Source organism: Apaloderma vittatum, unplaced genomic scaffold (genome assembly GCF_000703405.1).
Source record: "Apaloderma vittatum isolate BGI_N311 unplaced genomic scaffold, ASM70340v1 scaffold5067, whole genome shotgun sequence".
Lineage (NCBI taxonomy): Eukaryota > Metazoa > Chordata > Aves > Trogoniformes > Trogonidae > Apaloderma > Apaloderma vittatum.
This window is the reverse complement of record NW_009725571.1, coordinates 5,387-17,516: the sequence shown is the minus strand read 5'-3', so window position 1 is coordinate 17,516 and position 12,130 is coordinate 5,387. Positions and strand designations below refer to the sequence as shown.

General features: G+C 43.0%; 1 protein-coding gene across 1 annotated transcript in view; it reads right to left on the bottom strand.

Moving 5' to 3' along the window:
• Positions 1–3,742, bottom strand: part of PRKG1 (protein kinase, cGMP-dependent, type I) — a 68,258-nt gene extending 64,516 nt beyond the window's left edge. Inside the window, exons 1-2 of the mRNA XM_009872941.1 lie at positions 3,648–3,742; positions 1,216–1,281 (exon numbers count right to left, since the gene is read on the bottom strand). Of these exons, the coding sequence (XP_009871243.1) occupies positions 1,216–1,281; positions 3,648–3,742 (161 nt within the window). The remainder of the gene's footprint in view (positions 1–1,215; positions 1,282–3,647) is intronic.
• Positions 3,743–12,130: the final 8,388 nt, after the last annotated feature.

The following is a 12,130-nucleotide window of genomic DNA, read 5'->3' as shown; positions in this document are numbered from 1 at the left end:
CAGCCATTACGGAACAGCAGACTGCTAGAAACGATGGACTGTAAGATAATTGAACGCCAACCTCTTGTCTTAAAGCAGGGGTGAGTGTATGTAGATCACCCCTACGAGATACTCGAGCATCTCTCAGGAGAACATAAGAAAGTCTTCGGAGTCACTCCTAACCCAGCATCTGACCTTTGACAGTGTCTCCCATCAAAACTACGTGCCCAGGGAAGAGTTCAAGGTCGGAGCAACCATTTGTGGTATCTGCCTTCGTACTCTCCCACGCCTCTCCAAAACTCCCCAGCCCAGTGGTCCCACATGTTTAATAAATGCCAATGATTTATTTCCCTTTGGAACCCCTGCAAACTCCTCTCATTTTCCTAGGGCTCTGTGCGCGATCCTCATGTGAAGAGCCACCTCCTTTGCCTATCATCTCCCTACTGCAGGTTTCTTTGGGTTCTTATACGGGAGGAGGCAGAGAAAAATCCATCCTCATCCACCATCCTACCTGCCTCTCTTGTGGCTTCACAGAACTAGACTGCATTCCCCTGGAAAGATTCCTGCAGAAGATTTGTCCGCACCTTTCAACAGCCTATGCCCTCACAACTGAAAAATCACCCCAACAGTCATGTTGAACTTTCAAGGTAGTGCTGTTATTTTTTTACAATCCCTTTCCCAACAATCGTAGAAAGCAGTTGAATTTGCAGCACTGCTTTCCAGACCTCAGGCATTTATTTTCTAGATTAAACCCCACTAATTCCTTCAAGACATTAAATTACTCTTCCAATCTCCTCCATCTCCTTTGAGTTGCAGACCTTCAAGCTATGTCCTTTGGATGAGAGCTCTGCATCTGCACACTGGATAGAATAACAACGTCTTGCTCTAACATTTGCCAGAAAGCTTGATGCCTTTCGCGACATTCTGCCAGTGCAAAACCAATCTGTGTTCCACCTCCACCGCCTGGATGAGTTTCCACAGGAACGTTATTTTCTTATTTTCTCATTTTATCTTTCTGCGCTTTCTCCACTTGGCACTACTGAGTTTTGTCTTTCTTGTTTAGCGAGATCATCTCTTTACTTCATCAAGGATACGTATAATACGCTGGGAAGTTATTACTCAAAATTACATGACCTCTCTGTCGGGAGAAAATGATCAGAGGCTCTAGTTAAAATCTGTAAAAAAGTGCTAACTGGAGATCGACCACATCCCAAGGCAGGGAAACCACGTACTTACTCTCTGTCGATGACCAGACACGTTACTGCTTCAGCCGCGATGACGTTGGCAGTTCTGACATCCTCCCTGAAAGAAAAAAACCACACTTATGAAGGAAGCTGTATTGTTTTCATACCAATCCTTGTTATTTCCAAACATATCACGTTCTTAAAGCACTTCAAGGAGAAGTTCTTGGGTTCCACAGCTTTTCCCCTAAATTGATTTGAAGTTCATCACCCATATAGGCTCCAAGCACGTAAAAGCTAAAAACCGTGCAGGAGGAAAAAACAAGAAACAGGCTCCCCTAGTAAATAAGACATCCAGCCACGCATCAGCCCACGCTTTTCATCTGCTTCAGGCTAAGTCTCATTTCTTGCTACGCACATTTGTGCACAGAAAGAGTTTTATCAAAAATTTCAGCTCTTTGCAAAGATTCATTTATGAACATTTAGACTTCTCTCCAAAAAACTCCCTACTATCTCAGACTTGGAACATGAAGCAGCTAAGCAGGACGTCAACTCCGCTACTTGGAGCAGTTACGACACGTAGGGCACACTATAGGACTTGCTATACGTTTGCTATCTGAGCACAGAGGAAGCTGGGACTGTGCCTGTAAAAGGGGCTTTTCAAAGGTCTCAGCATTAAAACCCTGCGCTGGTACTTTTCCGAAATCAAATCAACGCACTTGGAATTTTCTCCTGTGTCTTCATTACCAAATGCTTTGTGTTCCCCCTTTCCCTGCCCCACTGAGAATTTAGCCATGGCCAGCGTAAGCTATAAAATAAAAAACATAAAATATAAAACTATTTATGTGAATCAGACCAGTGAGGTGCTTTGACAGGGTTTAAGAGATGCCACTGCATTCTCCACGTGGGCCAAAGAAGCACAGAGGATTCAGAGTCATATTCACATTCACTCCAAACCTTCCCACATATGAAGGGTAAATGGATTACAGATACCTCTTTTAAACACAATTCGTTGAGACTGGAAACCCACTGTACGTTCCTACTGAAGCAGAAGATGAGATTTAAAAATGCTCTTGGAAATAGCAGTTTCCATGTTTAAAGATTGAAAGTATTGAAGCAGTAATATGGTGAAAAAAAGAGTATGAGTGCATGTGCAGCAGCCAAGAATACGCACTCTCCCTTTAAGGTAGTCATTAATTAACTTTAATTACCTTAGAGCTATCTCTAATATCTTTAAAACAGGGCAAGAAGAAATAGAAGTGAACAAAATATTAATATTCAAGCCTACATCAGAACGCTGTCTTTGAGTCTATTTTCAATGTAATTAAGACTGTATTAGTGATAATTTATCCTTACCGATAAATAAAATTATGGTAATTTAAAACAAGTAGAAAGAAATAGCTGAAGAGCAGTAGATGATTATCAACTCTAAAACCTTGGCAAATATAGAGGATAAGGAATGATAATATTCAATATCTCGAGTTATTGCAGCCAGCTTTTGCTGGCATATTAATACACTAAAAGGAGTATGCGGACTTTTTGGCTGTTCATTAAGGGGCTCACACACGGAGAGTTAAGTCAAGAAATTGTTGTCTTTGGGTCTCTCCAAAGCCATCCAGCTCATCCTTGCCCACAACCTCCCTCTGCCACTGCTGCGGGACCCTCACCCCCAGCAAAAGGATCGATAGGAAAGCAACTTTCATGGTCTAAATTAGTTTTAACTGAGTTCATAAACCTCCCCTGGTCTTGTGTGAGCAAGGGGTCTGCCAACAAGGCTGTGAGCAGGACGAAAAACGCCATCAAGGTTCTAAAAACACAAAGAGGGGAGAATAAAAAAAAAAATTAAAAAATCAATGTGTTTCCAGTTCCGCACAAACTTTAAATCTTCACGTGCATCAGACATGAAATCCAAGACGCTCGGAGCTCCAAAGGCTGCCAACACCTCACACAGGCTTTGAAACGACACACAGGGCGAGCGCCATGCCTCCCACCTGCAGATTAAACTCAGGCACCTTCACGCAATGCTCCGTCCGTGTTTCAATAGGTAATATTTCGGCAGCACATGGCATTTAATGCAGCAAGGAATTATTCGAAGTCCAGGAGTGCACAGCATTAAGCTCAAAGTACTTACAAGTACAGGGCATTAAATGCAACAGATAACTAGAAGTACGTGGCATTAAATTAAAAAAAAAAGCCATTATCACAAGTATACGAGTGCCTAGCACTAAATTCCAAAATTATTAGAAGTGCAGGGCATTAAATGCAACAAGTAATTATCAGAAATGGAAGGCATCAAGTTAAAAAGTAATTAGTAGAAGTGCAGAAGTGTCCAGAATTAAATTCAATAGTAATTACTAGAAATGCACGGCATTAAACGCAGAAGTAGTGCACAGCACTAAATGCAACGAGTAATTACGAGAAGCGCAACTCATCCAACGCGACAAAGTAGTTACTCAAAGTGCAAAATGCAGCCTTGTGACTACTGACTCGGAGGCCTTCGGGGCTTCGTCGTGGGAGTACTCCTCGCCGTTCCCCGAGAAACAGCACTCGTCGTCTGAGGAATCACTCCCCGAAAACTCCATCGCTCCCGTTCGCCTCCCCCATTTGCCCTGGGAAATCGCCTCCTTCCTCCCAGCCCGTCGTCCCTCCGGGAGAGCTCCGGTATTTTACAGCTCCTCCAGCTTCAAACTTCACGGCTTGGAGAAAGGTCACAGCTGCTGGGGAGGGTTTCTGAGGCGCATCAGCGGGAAATACAAGCAGAGGGTATTTGGGAGGCACAGAGCGGGGCACGGCTCCTGCCCCCGGAACACGGGGACAGAAGACCTTGGAGCGCCACTGCGCTTCGCAACCCCTTACCCAACTTCCTAAAGCTCTTCCAAAGGCTGCTTTCCCATCACTATAAAGAGGAGTACACAGGTGAAGAGATTAAATACTCTTTTTTTTTCCTTCTCATAATTTGTCACCCAGGTCACCACATACAAGTCGGGAAATCTCACCAATTTTGCCTCTGATAAGTTGCCAAATACCGTAACAATTTAAGAACGATGATTCACTCTTTTTTTTTTTAACCATTTCCGTTTTCTGATAGAAGCATATTTATCAGTCTGTGTCGGAAAATGCAAATATGAATATTGCAAATGAATACGATATAGGCAGCTTTCCTCAGAGCTAAGGTCACACATCAGCCTCTATCCCCTGATTTTACCTTAGGCTTCAAAAAAATATATCTTAGATTTAAAAATCTTTGAGCTCTCACCTTTTTGCTCGTTTACTTACATCCAAGTCCTGCTCCAACACCTGACTGTCACAGCTCCCACCACACCTTACACTTTAATAACACTGGTAGAATTATTCAAAGAAATAGAAACTACATTTGGATGATTTAATTTAACAATGTACCACTATATTTGCTGGAAACTTGCTCCTACATGACCAGCAAACACTGCTCTGGGTCCTTCCTGGAAGAGGGACACAACTCGTGCAAGCCTTGGCATGATGCCTGCCCTGGGGGGAGATAGAGATGCTGGGGGTTGAGCTATTATTGCTGAATTCAAATGAGTAACTGATTTTTCACATATTTGTTGTTCCTTTCACCGATTTCCAACATGCCTCATCCTAATAAATCAACCTTAGTAAAAATACTGTGACGAGGTCAAATGTACAGCGCTAGAAAGTGGTAAAACACATTAAAGAACTCGAATATCAGTGAATTAGAAACCTCCGGATACTCTTCCTGCAGCAAATTTTTAAAAGCCGTTAGGGAAGGTCTATTTTTTTTCGCTTTGCATCGTTCTTTGAAAAGCCTCATTAAGACCATTCTCAAGTTGAAATTATCTAAACAGTCATTTCCAGAAGTCCCGTGGGACTTGAGCTTTCTCCTAGGCAGCAGCAGCTTCTGCAGAGCAACCACCAAGGAGCAAGTGTTGATCCATCTGCTCTTGGTGTGGTCAAGGTCCTTCAGCTACTTGGTGGAAAAAAAAAAAAAAAATTGGAAAAAATGGAGTTGACATCACTGTTTTTTAGAGAAAGCAACAAGGCTCTTGCAACTATCCTAAATACAGAACAGTGATGGGGTCCATGGCGATTGACGGCGCAAGCTGTACGGAATTCTTAAACACAACGTGGTCTACTAAACTTCTCAAGATTTTCATGTGAACTTAATAAAATGTGCAACTTGTAAAAGCTTCCCTTGGAAAGAGCTACACCACTTAAGAAAACCTATGAAAATCCCCACTGGCATTAAAAATCACACCTTCTATAAAGGGAATGAAATAAGATCAGAAAGAAATTTTGCGTCAAGGCATTCCAGTTGGAAGGTGTCTATCAAAATGTACCAGTGCTCCCGGGCAAGTGAGGCTCTATGGCTACTGGGAAAAGGAAACGTACATTTCAGTTCATTCAGACAGAATGGTTTAAAAATACTATTCTACAGGGGGGGTTATTCAATATAAGCAAACTGTACAACTCCCTAAATAGGCCAGAAAATGCACTAACCCCTTCTAATAATTTGTTTTATGTCTTGTGAGCATATCATTAACACACACTTACCGTTTCTAAAATATATTTTTACTCCCAGAGGCTCCAACTGAAAGATTTAAGCCCTGGGAAGGACTGTACAATAGACTCTGTAAAAAAAAAAAAAGAGCCCTTCCTGACAACCTATTTTAATATTTAGGAAGTTAAGGACTCAGAGATGGTAAAAAGCTCTTTCAAGACCGTTGGTCAGAAGAATTCTTCTCTGTCTTTACTGTACTGACACTTCTAAAAGCGAGTGAAAGCTGCTAAGATGATGCCAGTCTGTGAACTCAAAATTCTCCCAATAAGGCAAAATTGGGCTGGGATTGTTTCAGGACTCTGTGTGAAGTCTAACAATTATTTTCTGCTTCACATTGATGACGGGTGTTATTTCATGGAAAGGGAAATGCCTGGAGGGCTTCTTCTTTTCAGTTTCACGAATGATGGAAAATCAATTCCGGTTTAGATAGAATACGATTTATTTTGCTACTAATGCACATGTCCTGCTTTTTATATATATAAAGTGAGTGTGTGTGTATATATATATATATATATATGTTTGTCTATATTATATATATTTATGTATTTTTTTCAATCATAATTGTTTGGGTAATCAACTATTGCAATGGACTGTGACTGCTACTTTGTCTGCCTTGCTACAGTCCTGCCTTGAAAAAACCATGTCACTGTCCAATTCCTATATTTTTATATTTCATTATATAGGAATATATTTGAATGCATATACAGAATGAATATTCTCTATAGGTGAACGTTTCCTGTATTTCACGACATTGCTATATTTTCCTAGCTGATTCCTAAATTACAGTGAGAAAACTGCTTTAATTTACTGTGTGATCCCCTGTAAATCCGATGGTATCTCCTCTTCTGGCAGCCTGCACAAGGGTTTTCATTTCATTATATAGGAATATATTTGAATGCATATACAGAATGAATATTCTCTATAGGTGAACGTTTCCTGTATTTCACGACATTGCTATATTTTCCTAGCTGATTCCTAAATTACAGTGAGAAAACTGCTTTAATTTACTGTGTGATCCCCTGTAAATCCGATGGTATCTCCTCTTCTGGCAGCCTGCACAAGGGTTTTCCCCTTGCTGTGAGATTCTAACTCCTCCCTGTAGGGTAATCATAGCTGCAACAATATAAACAGGTTATGAACGCCACGGGTCGTGGAGTTAATAAAGAGATAACTAATCTTAACTTTATTAGACACTTTTGGTATATTCTCACCGTATTTAACCGACAGTTGCAAAGAGCTCAGGAAATAATCCATGACCTCTGCCACAACTAATTTAACTCACAAGGCGCTTTTCCTGAGTAGCCATTTGCCATACGCTACATTTAACCAAATTGTATTACGCTATAATTAGTTAGGTAAACCAAACCACATTAAACTGTATTACCAAACAGCTACATTCAAATCCAATCAAACCCTGATCCAAGAGGAAAAGTAGCGTGAAACAGCTACTACTCATGAACACTATCAACACCGCACTTGGGCGACGTCATTTTAAACCACATGCAAGTGGTTCGCATGGTCACGGGAAAATCGCAGAAGCAGCTACAGCAATACAATAATATCCATAAATGGATTTTATTGGCGAGTAAACCAGCGCAGGAGGAGCTCGAGATGCACTAGTTTATACAGGCAGCAATCAGCCTCTCTTCAAGAGTTAACAAGGCAGCATCCATTTGGCTTAACGTCTTGACTGTGCCGGCGTGCTCGTGGAGCTGCACGCACGCAGTCGCTGCAGGAGTCAGCTTAGCCCTGGGCTGTGCCGTGCAGACACGAGCTGGAACCCCCACACTGGTGGTTCCCAACCCTACACAAGAGTCTTCAGTCAGATTAGTGGAAACTACCAAGTCATGGAATCATTTAGGTTGGAAAAGGCCTTTAAGAACATCGAGTCCAGCTGTTAACCCAGCACAGCCAGGTCGACCACTAACTCATGTCCCTGAGTGCCTCATCTACACATCTTTTAAATACCTCCCAGGATGGTGAATCCATCGCTGCTCTGGGCAGCCTGTGCCAGGGCTCCGGCAACCGCACAGGGAATAAGTTTCTCCTCACGTTGAGGTGGAACTCCCTATGTTCTAGCTTACACCCATTATTCCTTGTTCTACTGCTGGGCACCACTGAGAAGAGATTGTCCCCTTCCTTCTGACCCCCACCCCTCAGATAATTCTCTTCTCAGGGCTAAACAATCCCAGTTCTCTCAGTCTCTCTTCACAGGAGAGATTATTTATCTTTATTATACTATCTTCATATGCAGACAGATTACTTTTTTTTTTTCCTCCCTTCAAGTATTTCTATGCCTGTTATATTCTTTTTCTTACTTGGCTTCTTTCCGCATGACAGCACTGGGACAAACATCCTTGGTCGTGCTGAAGCCACGAGCAACATATCGGCTACTGAAACCACATCTCACTGCAAGGATGTCCGACCTCTCTGCGAATTATAAGAGGCTCTTTCAGTCGACAATATTTTTTAAGGGGTTATTGTGAATTCATGACTTTTTTTTTTTTTCCAAGAAGAGCAGTATTTTCAACAATTGTTGAAATTCTAAATTCTAAGTTCCTAAAGAACGAAAGAGGAGGTGTAATGAGATTATGGTTTCTCCTTTACGGATGCCAGTAGCAGGACTTAGATGATAACCCATGGGAGTTATTTTTTCACTGCCACCTGTCCTTGGCTGACACTACCAATCTCCACCACCAAGCTTCCTAGGTACCAAATTGCCACTCACCCATAGTGCAGGACACTGCAATCCCACCAGACTCTTATCTACTTCCCATAGCCAGCACTCTGCCTGTGCCAGCGGATCTGAGTGCCCCCACCCTGGTGGCTGTGCCCGTCTCACCTTCCTCCCCATATTACCAACTCCTCTGGGTCCACCATCTCCGGGTTCACCTCTCCAGGTCAAATTAACTGCATCCCTTTGTTATCCCACAAATCCTTTTGACTTTCTTTGATACTACTCAACTGCTGTCATCAATGGCACAGACTTAAATTCCTATTCCTAAAATGGTTTGCCATTGCCCTGAGTGCCCAACAGGCCAACTAAATTTCAACAGGCTTAAATTGCCCTAAGCAGCCTCACTGGGACCTTCACCCAACACCTGCCCACGGGCCAGGAGGCCCATTTCACGTCAGTCTGAGACCACCAGCTCTAGGTACAGACTTATCTCCACCCCCATTTCTTGATGGACCTTGGATCTACAGTGTAGACAGACTGTGTCCCATCTCCTGGATGGGCCACACCTGATGGTGTAGCCTTGTTTCTAGCCCTGTCTCTCCCCATCTCCTGCTACTCCTGGTGGGACTTCCTGGGTGGATTCAACACCTAGACCTTCCTCTCCTTGTGTCTAGGAGTGCAGAAACACCCTGTTACCAGCACCCACCTAAGGACCCAGTTCCACTCAGAATGGGTTTCACTCAGCTAATCTCAGCAAACTCTTTCTTGTATTTGCTGCCTGAGAGGTCGTGCAACAGGAACAAAAGCACCACAAGCAAGAACAGAAAAGTGCCCAGACCCTTCATTTGGACTAGAACAAAAAGATTAACACAGTGGATGCTAACAGTTAACTGCATGAAGGACCACACCGGTACTGCTGATGCGAGATCAGCACAGGAGCTGGAGTTTCTGTAGCCTTTTCACATCTCGTTAAGCAAAGTTTCACAGATAGCTTCCAGACGAGCTAATGGGGCTCCTGCAAGAAATCAGTGCCTTCCACATACTTCTCAAAGACTCCCACTGATGCAATTAGCTCTTCTGAGGCTCTGCAAGCCTGTGCTTCCCATCTAGCTTGTGCTTTCATTTGAGCACTGCTCTAAAGTGCATGGAGATATTTGACCCAACTTTCAGCCGTCTGGAGAGGGTGCCGGCAGCACTCAGAAGAGCATCTGAGACTAAACCAGCCCGTACTGGGCTCCACACCATTCAGGTTAATCGCTGCAAAACCAACTAGAGCATCCCCCAGCATCATGACGGTCTGCAGCGCTGACGTGGCCCTGTTTTAATCCGAGTATACAATTTCTTGTTCTGCATCTTACTTTATGGTGTGGAAGGGAAAATCACAGGCAGAGTTTATCGTCAATAACGATGTGAAGCTGCTCATTCTCTTCTGCCTTATTCTCTCCTTTTTGTGCATGGAGTGACGGAGCAGGTCTTATACTTTGGCTCTGTGATCACCTTAAACTGATCTCAGATACCTCTGGAAGTTTTTCTAGACCAGTGGAACCCAACTCTCAGCCAGTAGCCACTGGTACGGGGGAAAACACCAATGGGCGAGGGTACCAGTGGAAAGGGACATGGTGGGAACACATGGCCAAGAGGGAACGGGGAAGCTCAGGACCAGGCTCCGTCATGGCCACATGCTCACTTAAGGCGACTCTGTAAGCACATCCTAAACAAATTAATGCTTGTCTAGAGGGTACGTATGGCCCAATCGCTACCCGCCTCTGGTCTGTTGATGGTGAGACTAGAAATTTCTCCATCTTTCAGAAACTCAGTTTCCACTTCCTCACGACTTCACCACTTAAGCGACCACAAAACCTGCTAATCCACGGAAAGGCTGCATTTCTAATATATATCCTAATATAAACCAGCGCAATGTAACTCTTTAAAACATGGTCAAACTGAAGCAAAAAAGCAAAAGATGCTTTGCCTGTGAAAGTCATCATCACGAGAACCCTACATTTTTATCCATTAGAAAACATTTGTAGATCTTAATGAACAATTTCCCCAGTTAAAAAAGGATACAGTACATTTTAGACTGTATTGCTAAAAAACCCCTCTGATTCTACTCTTTCACCACTAACATACATACTAAGAAAAACCCCAAACCCACTTACGCGATGTCTGGAGAGCAACATAACACAAGCTTAGAAAATAAAGTGAAAAACCTGAAAAATCGATTTGCTGCAGCCCGGGGAGAAGCTAAAAACTTTGGAGAAGCACCGAGAAAGCCTGAAGAGATTTCATGCTCCACCTCCACTGAGTCTAGATGCGCAGGGGAAAGTCCTTTCAAGGCAGCATTTACAGCTGTCATTTAGTAACCACGATACCAAATAAATCACAATTTAACCCAAATAGAAGCCCAGAGCTCCCGATACTCCAGGCAGTCCCATCCAACTCGTGACTACAACTTCTCTGCAGATTTTAAAATCACTCCAGAATGGAGTTTGTGATAAAAAAGAAAGTCTGGATGGGGATGCAGAGCCTTTCATCACCCTTCGGCCAGTGAAGCAGCAGCTGTGCAGCGCACATCTTCATTTTCATGGCATTTTTTTTTCTTCTAAATCTATTTCAGGAGGAAATGACTGACCGTGTCTGAAAGCAGAATTGCATTTGAAGTCAAATATGGTGCTTTGTGGCTGGTACCGACTTCCCACTTGTCCTCGTGAATTTGCGCTCACATAAAACGCTTGCAAAGGACATGGCACTAAGCGCTCTCCAGTGCACAGAAATAATAATAATAATGTTTTCTGGCTTTCTTACATGTGATGTTCATGCAGGTACAGCTGCCTTTGCCTTCAGGTAATATCCTAAACTCCATCTGGCTTGAGTTTTTTGCGTGTGTTTGTAGAAACTTCCACTTCTGTAACAGGATCTCATTATAGAAAAGCATCAGAATGAACTCTAATGAAGAGCAATACTCTCCTGTATTTATTATCTAAGAATACAGCAACCACTGTAAGGATAATATGCTGACAAAAATGACTTTTTTCAAAGATTAAAAAACCCCCAAATTCTTTACGTTTTAAAACTGCCACACCTAAGAGAATTACAAGGAGTGCCTGTGACCAGAGTTTTATATGAGACGCACTGATGAATCCCTGAATACCATGGTGGAAGACTCAGCAGCCAGCACAGGGGAACGCACGATAAAAATCTAAGCAATTATTATAGCCATAATTTAAAACCATTACAACCTTTCGAAAAACCTTCTCCTCCCATTGTAATGTGTATCAGCCAAGGAGATATTTAAGAACAAATTGTGATGAATTCCAACATCGCGTTTGAATACGAAGCCATCTAATGTGGGAAACAGCAGAATGACTGGCATTAACAAGTACAAACAGGCACAAATTTCCTCTCCCCTTGCTTGACATGTCCAGGACCGCAGCTCTTCTCCAGCTTCTCAGCCCTCTGGTTCACAAACAAATTATTGGTCCACCATCAGCATCATCTGGGGCCAAATCCTCCGTACACCCACAGTCCTATGCAACAGCCCTAGAATATGAAACAGCTCCACATCAGTCAAGTTCAGATGATGCCTCTTTTTGGTGAGGCAGGCAGAGAATCGTAGAATAGTCTGGGGTGAAAAAGACCTTTAAAGGTCACCTAGACCCACCCCGCAGTGAGCAGGGACATCTTGAACTAGATCAGGTCGCTCAGAGCCCCATCAAGCCTAGCCTTGGATAAAGTTGG